We start from the raw sequence: 18,939 nt of genomic DNA on the forward strand, positions 1-18,939 counted from the left end.
TGCCTTTCCCACGACCGCCGAAGCTTAAATATTGTGGTTGTTTTTCCAGAACCTTACTGCAGGTAACGTTTGTCTTAAGATAACTGGCACACCAGCAGCTCTCGTCTGTGAATTCCCTACCACGAACGCTTCCTTCTCCATCTCTTCTCCGCTGCCTCCTCGGGAGTCTCCCATCTCTTCGCTCAGGCATATCGTATTCGCAGCCTGCTCTTCCGTGGCCTGATCTACAAAATGGTCATGGCGACCTCCCATTGTGTTGCTTGCAAAGAACATCATGAGAACCGGATAAATTGTAGACGATGGCATTAGCCTGACCACGCGCAGCAGGCTTCTTGATGTGCCGTTCTCGCAGACCAGAGAACCCCGGACCTTTGTGTGCTGATGACTACATTGTATTTCTACTGGAGTTAAAGAAACAGATGACTTCCGCAAATACCTTGAAAATTGCAGCTCGTATAACACGGTGGCCATATTACTCCACGTCGTCTTCCTCTCCAACCAAAAAGGAGTGTACCTCCTTGCTACCTATATTTATCTGACGTTCTTTTATCTAACACATGCGCGATGACCCGTCTTCCCAATTCATGCGTTTCCACATGACAGCGACAGCTGATAAACCACATTAGTGTAACGAGAAATTGAAGTGTTTCCTTTCTTAACTTCGCGCTGCAGCTTTAGCCAGTGACGTTCTGCTTTGACGTTCAGCTGGGACGGATACCACCAAGTCTAAATGGTGCTGTAAACACTCAATCTATAACGGCATATTACATGTTTAATGTTGTGAGCCCAAGTGTGGGAATAAAAGAAGCTGGCTAAACAATTTCTCTGCCCTATTTCTTTATACTGTTCTCCGTGTCTTGCCTTAAACCCACTTTGCCACTTTTTTCCAGGTTCTCGTTATTACAAATCCTGGGAGGCCGACATTTCGTAATCTGTCTACTTCATCGAGAACATTGTCGCCTACTTTTCCATACACACGATTCTGACACAGCAGCACGCGCACAATACAACAACCCCCTAATAAAACTTAATAATTAAATTACAGCGATATGATTATGAGGAACGAAGTAGTGGAGGACTGCGGAGATTTCGACCAATTGGGTATCTTTAATGTGCACCCAAGGCACGGCACACGGACGTTTTTGCATTTCACTCCCATCGAAGTGCGGCACTAGCGGCCGGCATTTGACCCCATGACCTCGTGCTTAAAAGCGCAACCCCATAGACCTGAAACCACCATGGCGGGTAGTGGATTAGTGTACTGTGCAGTCGTATGAGTTTACAATGTGAAAGGAGCTTTTCGTTACAGGCATATATTTATGGGACACATGATTCCAGTGAAATTAAACTGAAAGACAATTGAAGGCCGCGTTTCTTTTGTACTTCGACTGTTAAATTAAGTCGAGAGGCACTTTCATTAAAGTTATTAAGAATGGCCTCTGTTCGTATCTTAGAACCTAACATAATAAAATATCGATGCCAAATACGAGCGCCGGACATTCTTAACCTTTTGAGGGTAATGGCGCAGGACTTGATTTCACGGTCAGGCTACCAAACAACAAACAACAGTCTCAATTTGTAGAATTTTCGATTGAATATCAAACGGCTCAACCGTGCTGGAAATATTTTACATGAACAAAAAAGCTCCATTGGCGTTTACTTTGGCTTATTCATATAGATAAATGGGACCTCGCATATGCTTTTATGTCCAAAAAGCCTCGTCACTGCAAACTGAAGCACCATGACACCAAAGCAAGGTCTGCGCAGTTGAACGTAATGTCCTGCATGTACGTTGAAATGTCATCATTCGTGAAACAAAGGTGGGGATGAGATCAGAATGACACAAGTGATTTCCACCTCTGCACTTCATCAGCAAGGTACTGAAGTCTAATTTAAGATAACTTGTTCGACGTCTAGTTTGTTGATATTGGGTGAAGCATTGTAGCACGACTAAGAACAGACGCAAAGGACTCCACGACCACCCATGGTCTTGATCTTGTTTTTTTCTGTTCGTTTTTGGTTGTGCTACAATTACTCCACCATCGCTGACTAATGCGCATTGAAATCTTCCGTGGTCATCTACGGGCAATCGACTTCTAAATATGTCTATGGCCTTTTCCTGTTTAAATGTGCCTGACGAAAATAAAGAGACACCAGTAAATGTGAGTGATACTTTCTTCTTGAAATGTACGCAAGACATATGTGTAATGGTCATGGTTGGGGCACGTTTAACGAACATTGCAACGAAGTTTCCGTCTGAAAAAATAAACGTTGACACGAATAGCAAGGAAGAAGGCACAAAATACACGGCTACACTAGCCAATGAAAATGTTATTTTCGCTTCGCCACATATACAGGGTGTTCATGGCAAGGGTTGCAACAGCGCACCCAAGACAAGGACAACAGAAGGAATAAAACGACGACACAGCACCGTGTCGTCGTTTTAATCCTTCTGTTGTCCTTGTCTTGGGTGCGCTGTTACAATCCTTACCACGAATCCCAACCAACTGGCCCAACTTGTCGTTCTGATGCAGTATATGCAGCGTGTTTCCGCGAACACTTTCAAAAAGGTTTAAAGGTTGCCTGTGGCAGATATCACAATTCTCGTTCATGAGCTGCTCTAGTCGAAGCGGCGGACAATACTTGCACAAAAAATTGAGATGCAAAATAGACTATTTAATAAAAATTCACTAATTAAGTTTCTAATTACATTATGGCCCATGGTGCAATTTACAAATGGTGGCCGTGGAGTTCGCAAGGTGGATTCACTTGGAAAGAATTTTCTCGATGACACCAATTTCCAGATATAAATTCCCGAACTTTGCGCAGAAATGCATTGGTGTTCCAGTTAACTTGTTAACAAAACGTCGCTTCATGCACTGAAGCACACAACTGGAACGCCAATGCATTTCTCCGCAAAGTTCGGGATCTTACATCTCGAAACTGGTGTCGTCCTGAGAATTCGTTCCAAGTGGATCCACCTTGCGTAGTCCACCGCTAGAATCTGTAAATTGCAATATGGGTCATAAGATAATTAACTTAAAATGTAATTAGTGAATTCTTATTAATTAGTTGATTTGGCATTCGAATTTCTTGTTGAAGCAGTGTTCGCGGCTTCGAGTAGACCAACTCATAAACTAGAATTGCCGAACTAGAAACTAAGCAACCTTTAAAAATTTTTGAAATTGTTCGCTGAAACACCTGTATATACCTCGGATAATAACTACAAGAAACCCTTCGCCTTTTCGCTTGTTACGCCGACAGTCTGTTTTAAAAACTGAGAGAAATGCTTCAGTGTAAGCATCGTTTCTCTCTTTTTTTCTTTTCCTGTTATAAAATTGATGGTGCACTGTACATGATTGGCACGTCTCCTCTATGGACCTGGCATCTAAAGCTTCGAACATCAACGCGTCGTTACTTTTTTTCTAAATCTTTTATTTCGTGAAGTTGTGCAGTGTCCTATAAGATGGCATTATTTAAAAGGTAAAAAGTCTGAGGTTGAAGTAACTCGCCCACATTAAGATACATTAAGTGTGTCCCAGAAATAAACCAAATATGCCACTCTGAACTGAAACCGAGCAAGCTTGCCTGAACACCTTGTTATTTAATAGCTCTGTAAGCGCTGTAATGTAGGAAAAAGATCACGCTGGAAATGCAGTTTGATATCTTTACTGCTATCGTGACCTGACCTCTTCAGGTTTCTCGGTCACATGTAAAAATAGTTAAAAAAGACTAGAGCGAAAATTACGAATAAGAACTGTGAAGCCCTACTTGATTTTAATTGTCATTTTTTGCCAGAAATAACTTCGGAAATAACGTGATGAAGATTGTTGCCTTGTCGCCATTGCAAAAAAGCCTCTTTAACCCGTTCACTGATTTTGAATCGAAAAAAACTCAACGCATCTAAAGCTTATGTATTGGTTTTGCATAAACGCAATGGGCTTTATATTTAGTCATACTTTATATGCTGTTCAATTAAAAGTAACTGTGTAGGCTTGCGAAAGTTATTTATTTCGGCCTCCATTTCAAAGCCTGCAAGAACTCTACATCGACAGCGATGTTTAGAACTCTTGTTCAATCAAACTACTGGTAACAAAATTTGCATACTTTCTAGGCTCTACAGGACATGTGATGTTCGTGTTTTACATAACAAGCTTCAATAAAATCAACAGATGGCAGCATCATCTATGCTTTCTTGTACTGTTGTTTACAGAGCAATCTAATCGAAAAGATCATTCCGTAAGATAAATGGTAACAGACACATAACTATAGGTTACCCTACTTTCAGTAACCATTAGCTTCTGAGATTCCCCCAGTGTAGTCCCAAATTCTACAATATTCTTAGTCATGCCGAAGTGCAGTCTATATTATCCGCGCCGGTTTAAGTGTGAAGCAAGTGCATTCCAACGAACATTCGCCTCAAACTTTCCCACATGAGTCGCTGGGGAAAGTCGGTGCTCTAGAGCCACGCGTGAAAATAACTTGTTTTATGCGTACGTTCACTTCATGGAGCCTTGAAGTACAACAATTTAGACGACGATAGCTTGAATGCAAAAAGCACTTGACGAATGTATAAATATAATGTGTGGCAACGTCGTGGGCATCGTAGAAAATGAAAAAAAGGGGGGGAACTAATTAAAAGCAGTACTGAAATATTTGATATGCCGAGTTTCTCCTGGCACTGTGTGGCATACCCGTCGCATCACACCCTCACCGCGTCACACCCTAAAATTCTCCTCCCCCCCCCCGTCACCGAGAGGAGGAAGGAATGTAGAACTACTGGCAGGCGTGTGCATGTGCTTGCGACTTGTGTGGAATACCGACGAAGGCTGTATCAGGGCGAAAGCGGGTTGACAGTGCAATGCGTCGAGACTACTATATAAGGTGCTAGCTCGGCGACAGTAGGCTGCCACTTCGTCTGACTACGTCGGTGAGGAAACCAACCAACCGGTCACCATGTACACCAAGGTGCTCGCTTTCGTATCAAGCTTCAGCCTAATATAGAGATGCCATCGGCAACTAGAGCCGGTTAGAAAGACGGCTGCTCACCGGTGAAGTTACTCCGTCCATTAACGATGCCGTCTGTGTCGCTTCGTTTCAGATCATCTTGTGCTGCCTTGTCGCCTACGCTGCTGCCCAGCAGGCCAGCCTTGACGGCGTAAGTACCTCTCAACCAGTGCTCTCCACCGGGGCTCGAAATTTACAGGAGGCTAGGCTTTAAACAACTCGTGCAGTTCTTGTTAGGGCTTTGGATATGGAGAGAAATGATCGCAATACGGTTGGGAATTTATTAATGTCGCTAGAACATATCCATGCGTTGTACTTTCGTATGCCTCTCAAATTTTGGACATGCTGTTAATACTTTAGTAGCAGTAATATGTGGCAGTTTCCTAAAGTTGAAGAGTCGATCATCAGACTAAATGGTGTCTTATGCACGTTTTCAGTAGTTTTTGGCCATTCCGTACAACAAGGATGCCGTTGGAGAGAAAGAATCCTACTCACTTTTTTTGGCCTTGTTTACTGCAGAAAACTATGACAAGAAGTGCATGGTTCTTCGCAAAACGCGAGTAAATTCCACAGATCAACAGTCGTTCTTATCCTATTAAACACAACTAGTTTTAAGGGTACGTGAAATGTACCCGATAATGTAATCAATCGTCCTTTCAGGCTATATTCTGCGCGCAAAAGAGTCAAGTTTTCGGAAGTCCGAATTTTCTACGATGTCGTCCTTCACGTAGTGCCAGAATATAGTGGAAAAAAAAACATGTGGGGTCTATCTGCCATATGGCTGCAGACGGGGCGACTTTAACTCGCCGTACTTGCTTCGTGGCTTTGGTGCTGGGCTGCCAAGCACAAGATCGCGGGATCGAATCCCGGCCACGGCGGCCGCATTTTCATGGGGGCGAAATGCGAAAACACCCATGTACTGAGATTTAGGTGCAGGTTAAACAACGCCAGGTGATCCAAATTTCCGGAGTCCCTCCCTACGGTGTGCCTCATAATCATATCGTGATTGTGGCACGTAAAACCTCATATTAAAAAAAAACTTTATTAAACGTAGAAACTGTAGGTGTACAACGTACTCCGTTCTACAGCATATAAAGAAATTTTGGGAATTGGTCTTCGGCTAACGCCACAGCTTTACAGACCGAGTCTAGACACCAAGTTGGCAAAGTGAAGCAAGGGAGAACTCAAAAGTGACTACGCTCTCTGAATTTAGGTTCAGTCTTTCTTTTATTGCCTGAAATTAAATACAAAGAAAGGAAAAAGCTAACCACGTGCGGACGGCCAGAGAACATCTAGCAGCAGTACGTGCTTGGCCTGTCTAGCACGACTACTGCATTTAAATGCATACTTGCAATGAAGCAGCACGGAATTGCACACTGCCCGCTATTCCGAAGGCCAGCGACTGAGGCTCGCGCATGGCACCGTTAACGGTGCAGAACAGGTTTACTGTATTGCAGCAGTCTTGTAGAAGAGATCTAATACCCGCCTAGTGGGGAGCATGGTTGCACGCTAGCTTCTTAAAGCGTCGAGACAGGACTCGGTATGTCGGTGAATGGAAATTTAATGCTTCCGCTTCTTGGAAAGCAGATTACTCTTACTAAACCCTATAAGTTGGAAGATCAAGTCGATGGCATCTCCTATTAAAGGATTTAGAAGTGTCGCAATAATATTCTACATAAAACAGCCATTTATATTTATAATATTTTTTTTAAATACTGTCACTTAATGTTTGGATCGCTCGCACTCCAAAAGGGCGCACAGTCTACTGCAAGGTTTTACGTGGTGCAGATAAAGAAAGGCGCTGTACTTTGTGGTGCTACGCTGCACGCGCTGCTTGTACAGCATTGATGTGACGTCAATGCTGCCATTTCTCTTCGCCAGCGTTAACCAAGTATCTCTCTCTCTCTCTCTCTCTCTCTCTCTCTCTCTCTCTCTCTCTCTCTCTCTCTCTCTCTCTCTCTCTCTCTCTCTCTCTTTTGTCCCAAGCTTCTTGTGATTCAGCCACACGTCCCGAACTTAAAATTTTCACTATCATCTGAATCCGCGGAGCACCGTTAATTGAATGCTAGCATTTATTCAGTAATAATGAAGCACTTGCAGTCATATACATTGCACCGAAAATAAGATCCATATCTTTCATCTTGAGTCATACATTAGCTGCCTAATAATTTCACATTTAGTGACAGCAAATGTCCATCCGAAATAGAACGAAAATATACGAAAGAACGAACAATTGCAAGGAGGTTAAGTACAACAGAACATTCGACCTTACAATGGAAGACAGGGGAGAGGAACATCACATGATGAAAATATTTCAACAGCTTCGTTCTGTTTACTGAACTTTACTGTTGCACATAGGACAGAACAAAGGGAACCGACACACATGTACGGCAGTTTAGCCGCTCTTTTTACGGTCTGTGATATATTAGAATAAGTTGCTTCGTGGATTAATTCAGAAAAAGCCAGGTTTACTTACCTTATGCATCAAGTGCTTAGCTATGTTTTGCTATAATTGATGAAGCAGGACAGTCCAACAGCCTCTTTTCTATCAGTACGAAAGTAACCTTTGGCTACATTTACCACAATCCTTTGTCAGAGATTGACACTGGAAACGCAACTATTTCTTCATAAAGTGAACTATACCACCATGATCCACCAGTAAGTTTGTAGTAGAATAATTGCAGCAGGAACGGGACAATCAACGACAATGACTTGGTCACGTGTGCGGCACACTGACAATAAACGAATACATTCTTTTCGCTAGTCCTTGCATAGGTACGAGGGCGTAAACCAATAATATCTTGCTTCTCTTGCAACCTCTGCAGCCACCACAGCCGTACAGCTTCAGCTACGACAACACCGACGAGTACGGCACCCGCATCTCGCAGCAGGAGACCGGTGACGAGAACAACAACAAGGTCGGCTCCTACAGCTACACCGACCCGAACGGAGTGACCCGTACCGTCAAGTACACCGCCGACGCCGACGGCTTCCACGTTGTGGTCGAGACCAACGAGCCAGGCACCAAGACCTCCAACCCAGCCGACGCCCAGTACGTCGCCAACCCCATCGAGGTCGCCCCAACCCCAGCCGCCGCTGTCGTTGCCCAGAAGCCCGTTGTCGTGCAGGCCGCCGCCCCAGTCGTCCACGCCGTGCACGCTGCCCCCTTCACCGTCCACGCCGCTCCAGTCTCTTACGCTACTGCCCACCACGTGACCCCAGTCGCTGTCTCTGCCCAGCCAATTGCCATCGCTCACGCTCCACTTACCTACACTCTCGGCCGTGCCAAGAGCGCTTAGGGTATTTTAGAAGGTACAGAGTAGCAATGTGTACAGGACGGCGGGCGAACGCCCGCTGAATCCTGATACGAAAATCAAGGTATTCGAATATGCAGAAGTATTTTTGTTAAATTAGGTTTTCTGTTAATTCCCTTTTTTTTTCTTTGGAGAGAATTTAAATAAATATAAGCTGTTACACACACGTGCTGTACTTTTTATTTGGCCTCGGTCAACTCTCGACAAGCCTTGCTAGATCGGAGGCTAGGAAACTCAACGTAAACCCCAACCCAAAGTTCTGATTTCACTTGGATAGAGTAACGCTCTTATGGAAACAAGAAGGCGCTGATTTTCTGCTGCTTGCCCCAAGGGATAAGTTTACAAATATATTTATACAGCGTTCCAATAGTACATTTTGCGTAGCTGGAGGATGACCTTTATAGTAAGTCTGCAAAAATCTCTTCACTGTATCAGCCACGTATATTACGGAATTTCATCGAATCGCGTCACTGAGCTGCTATGGTAGTATGATTTCAGAATCATAATAATCTTGTATCTTAGATGTGAACAAACGTTTCTCTTTCAATGGATGTAGAAGAAAGCAAAATCTTTTGTAAGTTAGCTTGCTGGCTCTATGCCGATGTATACACATTTCCTGAAAAGTAAGCATAATTAGGGAGAAGAGATCTCTAAATAATTTGAAGGCCTCGTGCATGTATCTGTATATTAAATGTATTCACAAACTTGAAGAAAAAGAGTGTCATGAAGATCAAGACATGAAATCAACAGTGGTAGAACGAGTGCAGCCGCAGTATGGAGGACCAACGTTTAAAAAAGGGAACTTGTCTTCGATAGGACAAGGTCAGCTGGACAATTTACTATTGTAAGTGTTTCAAACAATGCCATACACTAACAGAAATATCAACGAACACTGACTCCATAGTTAAAAAAAAACAAGTGCGTACAACCAAGTAAACGGTTCTTTTATTTACGCCAGCATCTACGTTAGCTCACACGTGCCATTGCACTACTATTGTTACACGAATCGTTGCAAGCGGATTCCCGAGTTAATTCGTTAGGGTTACGTATATTCTTTCCACCGTTCCACCTGATGCTAGTTCTTTCTCAAAAACGTTGTGAAATTCCGACGCATTGGGGCGAGCAACGTTACGCAGAGCATATCGCAGCTATATGGTTATCTAGCGCTTTTTGAGTATATTGTTAACAAACTGCACAGCGGGCCAATTTAACGCGAGAAAATGTGCGTGTGACAACATGATGACGGTTCGACGAGGATGGCGGCGACAATCGCACGCCGACAATCACACCAAGATGGCGATCTACAACGAAATTATGAAGACATGATGACGGTTGCGTAGCTCCACATAATCCCGAAAGCTGTGCGTAGGTAGTCAAGGTGGCGAAACAGACCGCATACAGGCAATAGAAATTAGCACATGATGTGTAGAAAAATTGCTAGAACTCAAATTCTCTTAATGAACATAAGTTCTTTGATTATTTTCTATTTTGGCGACGGAAATTAATAATGTTAAATTTCGTTACCAGTCGCCGCATGCTCACTCTCCCGTTACCTAATACAGTGCCACAAGGAAGATCGTTTACCTTCCTCCCTATAATCACTGCGGAGGGCTGGACCATATCTAGCGCTGTTATCCGTGCTGTCAAATGTACTACGAGAATTCACCGTGAGCGCACTCTGCCCACGCCGGAAAGAACACTCAGGAGACAACGCTGGCTACCTAGCTGAAACTAAGTTGAGATATCGACGAGCCTGGCGTTCGCCGTCGACAGAACTTCGGAGCAGACCAAGGCATGGCCGGTTCTTTAGCCCTAGTCTGGAAGACTTGAAGCATGCACTGATGAAAGTGTGTTTCCCGTTCGTCGAGTTCCCGAAGATCCTCCGCCGCGGATGACTACGACGTAGCGGGAACCATCTCGACGACATAGCAATGACACGTCTACATCTAGACCTACTCTGGAAAAACGGAAGACGATGCCTAAACAACTGACGACGTGACATAACAGCAGTAGCACAATGCAAAGCCGCCGTGATCCGACTGCAGGCCTAATTGGAGTGCACGACCAAGAACCACTGACGTAGACTCGCTTATAGACGGCCACAAAATCACCGCTCTAGGAGAGAGAGGAGCCGCATACTCTATCATCAATGGAACATTTCCCGCCAAGTGGAAAAAGGTAAAGTCCACAAGGGATGGGACTCAAATCGGGTCAGCTGGAGGTCACTTAACACCACCGACTGGGACCTTCGAAATACTACTGCACTGATTGCGGAACTTAATCCTGGGGACAGACTTCCTATGTCAACAAGGGGCAATCAAGGGGTTGCTATCACTATTAATAATGCTGTTCATGGAATACGTCAGTTCGCCAGAGAGGGCCTCCAGTCACGGCATTGCGTATGTACCTGAAGATTAAGTCAGCAACCAGCCCCTTTGACATCATGGTATCAGTCAGCGAAAAAGAAGCCACAGGCACGACAGGAACCATCAAGGGTGATCAATACCTGCTACTCAAACGTAAACCTATGTCGCAAGGGGAATCACTCATTTTTGTGAAGGGAAAGCGAAGGTGATGGTAGCAAACTTGCAAGAAGCGCAAGCACATTGACAACGGCGCGGCGAGTGCATAGATGGAAGATATTTTTCAAAACCAGCAATGCATTATTTTTCTGAGAGTCTGCTCCGCCGCGTTCCTCTAGATCCATGTTCCCTGAACCTTGCAAGTTTAAACATTATTCTTAGTAGTGCCACGAGAAAATAACATCTCCAAAAGATTGCTACTACGATACAAAGACTACTGTTCGTCTTCGTCACCTATAAGACAAACATCAATTGCTAAGCATTGCTTAGCAATTCGTCAAAGCCCATACATAGTTTAGAAATAGGGCAGAAGGTCATAAAACAACAAGTTGATGAGATGCTGCGTGAAAAAATGATCAAACTATTCAAGATTCCGTGAGAGTCTCCTCTATGTTAAAAAATTACCGACGATTACGTTACTTCCTAATGCGAAATTTGAGCGCAGCAAATAAGCTGTTTCACCTTTTCGATAGATTGAGGCAAAGAAATCGAGCAACACATGTATGCGCTATCACAGAATTTTTTTTATGCGAAGCATATTACTAGAGCTCAACCCAGCTCCTCAGGCGCGGCGGTGTCGCCTTCAATACCACGTGACACCGTGACGTCACGACAGAGGAGAAACGGGGCTCCAACTCGCGCCGTCACTCGCGGCGTCGCAGTCAAGGCTGACCACGTGACACCGTGACGTCACGACAGAGGAGAAACTGGGCTCCAACTCGCGCCGTCGCTCGCGGCGGTATATAAGCAGCTGCGCTTGTTTCTGGGTGGCTTTGGCTCAACTCTTGCAAGATGGGCTGGGTGGGAATCGAACCAGGGTCTCCGGAGTGTGAGACGGAGACGCTACCACTGAGCCACGAGTACGATGCTTCAAAGCGGTACAAAAGCGCCTCTAGTGAATGCGGTGTTGCCTTAGAAACTAGCTGTTTCTAAGGCTCAGGCGTGCGTCGCTTGCTCAGGCGCACATTTCGTTGCCGCGCCGAACGCTGCGTTGCTCGACGCTCACCGCGTCCAATGCGGGGCGCGTAGTCTCTGCGCCGTAGCCCATCGTCTTACACCCCTTGGCGGGTCGACGGGAACGCTATCGCGTTCCACTCTTGAAGGCGAAGCAGAGTAACGCATGAGTTGTTTCTTCGTCTAGCCGAACCAAATATAGCCAAGCAACAGCAGTTCACCAGGCTAAACAGTGGTTCAACAACTAAAATAAAGGCTAGTATGCTTCGCATCCTGGGCTTAACCTTAGCTAAGCCACAGCCATTTTTTTATGTTTCACACGTATTCCTTTAACAAAGACTCCACTAACAGTTCTTGACAGTCATGAAGGAAGCTTTGTGGTCGGAGAAATAGACTGGTATATGTTCGACTTGGTACACCAATGCTTGATTCTCAAAGACGAGATCTATACAAGTGCCTCGCGAGGTTGTCACAGCCGTGGGACGCGTTACGAGCGAGAGGAACGGGATGTTCTCCCGCATAAGTGTTAGGAAATTGCTGTTTGTCTTTATGTCAAGGCGCCACCGATCTGGCTCTCTGATTGCCACCGCACAGGGCGAACGACAGCGGCAATTTCGGCTCGGGCGGTGCACATATACAGATCCGCCGCCACCGATCTGGCTCTCTGATTGCCACCGCACAGGGGTTGCATTGGAGGAGGAGCGAAGAAAGGAATTAAGTTCGAGCCGGCGCTTTGACAACCGGAGACTCGCAGGAAGAGGGGGGAGGGGGGCGGCGTGTACACCCAGCGGCTAACGATGGGGGCAGAAGCGCGCGCAGCAAGCGGACAACACGATAAAGGGAGGAGGGAAGAGATAGCAGCGACTGACTGATGCCGCTGACGCCGATAGTGAGTCAACCCCAGCTGCGGAGTTGGTTTCAGGGACAACGAATAACCGGCGCGTCGGCAACTGAAGAGCACCCTATCCGCCACACAAGAACAGGGGGGGGGGGGGGACTCTTTCCTCCTCTTTCTGCATGGCGGCGACGGTGTTCTATGCAGTCACGTTATCTTGACTCTCTAGCGGCGTCAGCGGCATCCAGCGGTATCAATCGGTCGCTGCTAGCGCTGGGGGGATGAAAGGGGGGCGGAGCTGGTTACGAGGCCGACGACGACGCGAAACCCAGGAACGGACGCCAAAGAGCTGCGCCCTAAAAAAGAAGGAGGGAAGTCTATGTTTTCGGGTAGATTATCGTTGCCGGAACAAAGTCACAAAACGCATATAACCACTCCTACGATGCGCCAGACCGACACTGCAATGCTGAATATTTCTCGGTCTTAAGGCTGGCTACGGACAAATCGGATTGGCTAAGACTGACGGAGAGAAAACGGCCTTTATAACTCTGGAGGACGATTCCAGTTGAATGCGATGCCATTCTAGTTTTGCTAGGCATCAGCGACAATGTAACGTCTTATGGACCCAGCATTTGTTAACCTTAAATGGCACACCTGTCAACTTGAATGACGTTATTGTCTCTCACGCTAACTGCGACGATCACGTGATACCACTTGGAAGGATGCTCGATACAGGCATGTCATTCGGACTCACTCTCAAGCCGGAAATGTGTGGCTCTGATTTCAAATAGGATCTGCTCATGAGCCACATTCTGTTCATCAGACAACTGACATCGCTAAGGTACCACAGCCTGTCCAGAAAGAACGTGGTGCGCAGATTCCATGACCTGCGTGCCTACTAGGAAAGCCTTGTCAATACCTTTTCGCGCAACCCACGTAAAATTATTCCAAAAAACTGAAACAACATCTGCAGCAACATCTTTAACAGGTACAGCTACCAGACTTCTCCATATATATGTGGTGAAGAATCCATCACGGTTGGAAGTATCCGTTAAGGACTTTTCATTTCGTGAATTTATGCCCAGAAAAACCACCAACACTCAACCTACTATGATAGCGGCGCGCACAATGGTTGGTTGTCGAATCTAAACTCACGGATATAGTCAGGCCGCTATTTATAGTTGTCAATTTAGATTCCATCATAATTGCTGGTGCTCATGTATATTCGAGAACATACGACGCTATATGCGTCGCGTGTGCAATATGATTAGGCAAGAAAGCCTCTTTGAAAAACTAATCGGCGATAGCACTAAACAAATTTTGTGCATAGAGTTTGCGTCTTGCGCTCGGTGATAACTAGATAACAGTGACAAATCGGTGACAAAGCTGAAAAAAGAAAACAATGTACGAGTTACAATGATAACGTCATCACGTCTATCTGCTCCAACGTTTCCTGCACGACGAATCCCCTCCCCCCCCCCCCCCCATTAATTTCCACTTCCACTGCTGCTCGCTCTCGCAAACCTGCAGGCCCACACTGCAGTAGCCCTTGGCAACGCAACCCGCTAAGCTAGCCATCATAGTAACAGCTGCACATTTGTTGCCTGAGTGATGAACCTGCACGTTGTTCCTATAGAATATGAATAGGTACGCAGGAAGGGGTAACCCCGACGACGTTACGAAATTCACGTTCCTCCACTGGAACCCTAAAGCTGCAATCCAGAAAATTCTGCTTGACCCCGCAAGCTGCATGGGGATGTATGAGGGGGGCAGGTGCGCGAAAACATGTATGGAAGGGCTTTAGTTGCCATTTGAGGTGCTGTACAAATGCAGTCCCCGCGACCAGAGATGGCAGCCGTTGAACATATATCGAATAAAAGAAAATTCCGCCGCTTCCTTAGACACCTCTAGGACCTTGCTGAGATTTACTTCAGAATAAATGAAAGCTAAGGAATAGCCCCCCCCCCCCCCCCCGCTGTAGTGCCACGGAACACGCGCTTGTTGGGGTATTAAAGCGTGCGACGGGCTGTTTTCTGAGAGCCTGCCCTCCGCGAGGGATGAAATGCCTTGGCGTCAAAATGAAATGCGGTGGTGGCGACGTGAGGCACAGGCTAGGCGTGCTTGGCAAGTCGATCGTGTTGAATCTTCCGTTACGACCAGATTACAAGTGCTTACGCTCTCGCAGGTGGTGTCAGATAGCCAAGAATTTCACAAGAGAGGGTGCAACCGTTTTAAAAGCGAATGTGTCTATGCCCGAAAACATCTTCATTATTGAGCTCCCGTCCTTCAAAGCTATATATATATATATATATATATATATATATATATATATATATATATATATATATAACCTCATTTAATGAAACCACTCAATGTGTTGTTCTCGAAGAAGCTACTAGGCACAGAAAATGTTCGATAAATGGTTGGTTCCCTATTTATAGAGCGTAATAAAACAAATTGCAACACTGACCAATTTCTCATTCCTCTGCTGAGCACCATCGCAATATAGAAGTTGAATCTACAGAGGCAGTTAATTAACTATGCTACACAGCTCGCGAGCAATGACGTTATAGCTGCCCTAAACGCAAAAATTCTACTCCTCAGTGAATGCAAATGGGTACTAAAACTGGTTGCTTGAGACCTAATGCTCTAGGAAAACGATAAAGAACTGAAAACCCGCCCCACCCTAACATGCAAAACAGAGCGAAGCAGTGGTATCTGGGACAAAGCGGGTGGAAAAGTAACAGAGATTTTCTTTTAGCGAACACTTGACTCTGTCTGATTTGCAAATACTGCCACGAATATACACACGTCCTTCTAAAGTACGGCGTCTCATCTGCGATTCTACACGTGCACGCGACGGAAATATTGGCTGCGCTGCATAGTAATTCACGCCTCACAAAAATGGTGCACGTCGAGCCTGCTCTCGTTGCACCGGAACCCATATTATTACCATACCGATCGCGTATCGCGTGGCCGCCGCATTCCGCGACGACAACGGAGATAGCGAAGTATCGGGATGGCACATCTCTTGACGAAACAAGTTTCCGGGCAGAGTTTATAATACGAATCGTCACGAGGAGGGACGTCAAAATGCGTGCGCGCTGCCAAAGTGCGCAGCCACGGCTGGACAGATCCAGCACGTCCTCTCCACCCCTCATCGCGGCTCTGTCTTCTGGCGCTTCTTCTTCAGTGGACACTAGTGAGGCGGCATCACAGCCGTGCCACCTGGAAGGAAAAAAAAATGAAACCCTTTCCAGCTATTTGGTGGAGGCCATTCGCTCCAGAGCTTTAAAAAGAAATGTAAAGAAAATTAAAAAAAACTATATATATATCCCGCTTGCTCTAGGATTGAGCAGCACGTTCACGGTGTAGGGTATAAAAACGTGCACGGGTTCAGACGAAACGCCAAACATCCTTGAGTCACGCAACGCGGAAGGAGAAGGACTTTCGAACTGTGGTCGCCAGCGGTCCTAAACAGGCCACCCCGACATATCGTCTTATCACCATGATCAGCAAGGTGCGCCGACCAACATATGGACTATGCCGTTAATTAACGTGTCTTGTGTGCTCCCTGGCCGAAAAGTGTCATACTCGAAGAGTCCAGCGAAGCCATACTCCTTGTATTTGTAACATCGTCTGTGTGCCGTTTCAGGTTATTCTCTGCGGCTTGCTGGCCTATGCAGCCGGCCAAGCCCAGCCAGGAGATCTTGTGAGTACAGAAGCAGCTGGCCCGAAGGCTCAGTTTAATGAACAGTAACATTATTGTATGGAACTTATCAACGTTTTCTTTTCTTGCTTTCTTTTGTTATACGCTCAAGATTGTACGGTATAAAAGAAGGGAGTACGAAATTTGGCGTGTTGTTCAACAGCGACAGCCCCCAGCAGAGAAGTCATAACAGTTAAATATTGATAAGAGACTTTTGTGTTACTGCGAAATCTGAACTATATGACGATTGTCGGTCCACGATAAGGTGTATGTTAGCGGTGTAATTAGGCTGCCATGCTAATAGTATTTACGATAATATATCTTAACATGGAAGCACTTACACTGAGAGCACAGACGTATAATTTGCGAAGGTCTCTTCCTTGATGTTAGACTATGCGTGTAATTGCAGTCGAGTACGAAGCTAACGAATTTCTGTAGGTTATACGTCAGTGTCCCTACTGGTGTTGAAAAGCTTCATCAAGTCGGCAAATTGGGCCAGTTGGCTAGGACTCATAGTAAGGTTCGTCACAGCGCAACGCAAGACAAGCACAAAAGAAGGTATAAAGCACCGTGTCGTCGTTTTATACCTTCTTTTGTCCTTGTTTTGCGTTGCGCTCTAACGAACCTTACTATGAGTTGCAAACCTTTTTGTGTGAAAAGTTACCATCAATATTTTGCCTGGACATGGTTTCTACTGGAGGGAATTACATTTGCCGCATTAAAACATTCCACTATCGTATATCGAAGTAATCCCAGCGTTTAGTGTGTATCGTAGTACAATCCTAAAGTGCTCGCACTGGCATGCTTCCCAGGATCCCCCTTAGCACTCACTCCAAAGGTCACTGGAAAACGTCTCGCAAATCACGCTTGGTTGACGTAGGCGAGAAAATGCACACGTCCGAGTTTTTATCGTTGCGCTTTCACGTGTTTTCTTCTTTCGGTTTCTCTCTCCTTCTTCCTGACGTGACGTCCTCGTCATAGCCGGCTGCGCCGTACAGCTTCAACCACGACACCACGGACGAGTTCGGCACCCGCATTACTCACGAAGAGACCAGTGACGAGAACAACCACAAGGTCGGTTCCTACAGCTACACCGATCCAAATGGCATCACCCGCACAGTGCACTACGTGGCTGACGCCGGCGGATTCCGCGCCACCGTCGAGACCAACGAGCCGGGAACCAAGACTTCGAACCCTGCCGACGCCCCGTTCCTCTCCAACGCCGTGGAGCCGCCTCCAGCCCCGCCAGCACCCAAGCCCGTGCCAACCACCACCGTGGTCGTCAGGCCCGCTCCCAGACCCGTGGTCATCCACTCCACCCCTGTTTTCCACGCCCATCCGGTAGTCCACGCCCACCCGGTTGTGCACGCTCTTCATGCCACGCCGGTTACGCTGCACGCGGGGCCAGTCGCCCTGCATGCGGCGCCCATCACCATTGCCACGGCCCATCACGCGCACCCGGTCACCGTGGCCGGTCACCCGATCGCCATCGCCCACGCGCCGCTGACGTACACACTGGGCCGTGCCAAGAGATAAGTGCGGTCCGCTGGTCAAGTCTGTCCCCTGGTTCCCTCCTACGGATGTTACGTGTTAGCGCTAAATCACTACTGGTTGCGCCAGCCGTCTGTGACGTGCAGTCGGGACGGCGAGGATTTCGGCTGTGCTTTCTGGTTATTATAGCTTGCCTCGCATTGTTTCCTCCTCAGCCCGAGTCAAAGTAGCTGTATGCGAAATGTATGTGATTGAGTTACACTACTATAATTGTACTAGATTCTGTAAAATAATATATTTTTTTCTTCGGTGAAAACGTGCTGCCATACTAATTTTATTAATTCTTAAGATATCGAGTATTGTGAGCCGTGCTGCTAAGGACGCACTTTTTCGAAGCCAGCAGCTCAAGTATCATCCTTATTGAGCACTGAAATCAGGTGCACTGTTACGCAGAAACCAAGAAACTTAACTTACGTACATACAGGTAATGTCTGCCCTCCAAGCCTTTCTTAGCATTTTCGGTTGGAGTTCACGCTTGCCTGCTTCTGTTGTTTAAAGTGGGCGCATGTGGTGCGAGTCGGGGTACTGCCTTAATGCCTAAGATCCTATCCGCATGACTTATATAACAATCTAATTAACACACGCTTTACGTGACACCATAAATGAAGCTTGCTCAATCGCAAATTTGTTGAATTATTTTCCTATGTTCTTCTAATATTGGTTTGTGTACGGGTGCCATTTGTGTAAACTGTAGATAGCTGTATTATCAGTACTGCGTTGCTTCTTTCACGTTTGAGACCATTGTAAACTAGCGAATATTTTCTTGTCATTAAAGCGCCAGTATCATTTTATGCAATGTTCAAATCTTTAGCTTCTATTAAAAATTGATTTTTGAGTATGCCTCTGTCTAATATCTTAATGAACAATAAACACGAACTTTCTTTTTCTGTGCAGGCATATATTTATTTGTTTGCTCGTGTTGTTGCTCTGTGAGATTAAGCCCAACCGATCCATGTTTCATCAGTTTAAAATTTTCCTCTCCGTTCA

General features: G+C 45.9%; 1 protein-coding gene across 1 annotated transcript; it reads left to right on the plus strand.

Annotated features, from left to right (window-relative positions):
• Positions 1 to 4,923: 4,923 nt before the first annotated feature.
• LOC142570416 (uncharacterized) lies at positions 4,924 to 18,727 on the plus strand. Its single transcript, XM_075678800.1, has 6 exons — positions 4,924 to 4,968; positions 5,102 to 5,158; positions 7,833 to 8,300; positions 16,075 to 16,212; positions 16,348 to 16,404; positions 17,383 to 18,727. Exons 1-6 carry the CDS (start codon positions 4,957 to 4,959, stop codon positions 17,935 to 17,937), a joined length of 1,287 nt encoding a protein of 428 aa, XP_075534915.1. The 5' UTR covers positions 4,924 to 4,956; the 3' UTR covers positions 17,938 to 18,727.
• Positions 18,728 to 18,939: the final 212 nt, after the last annotated feature.

This window comes from Dermacentor variabilis, chromosome 2, assembly GCF_050947875.1.
Source record: "Dermacentor variabilis isolate Ectoservices chromosome 2, ASM5094787v1, whole genome shotgun sequence".
NCBI classification, from domain to species: domain Eukaryota; kingdom Metazoa; phylum Arthropoda; class Arachnida; order Ixodida; family Ixodidae; genus Dermacentor; species Dermacentor variabilis.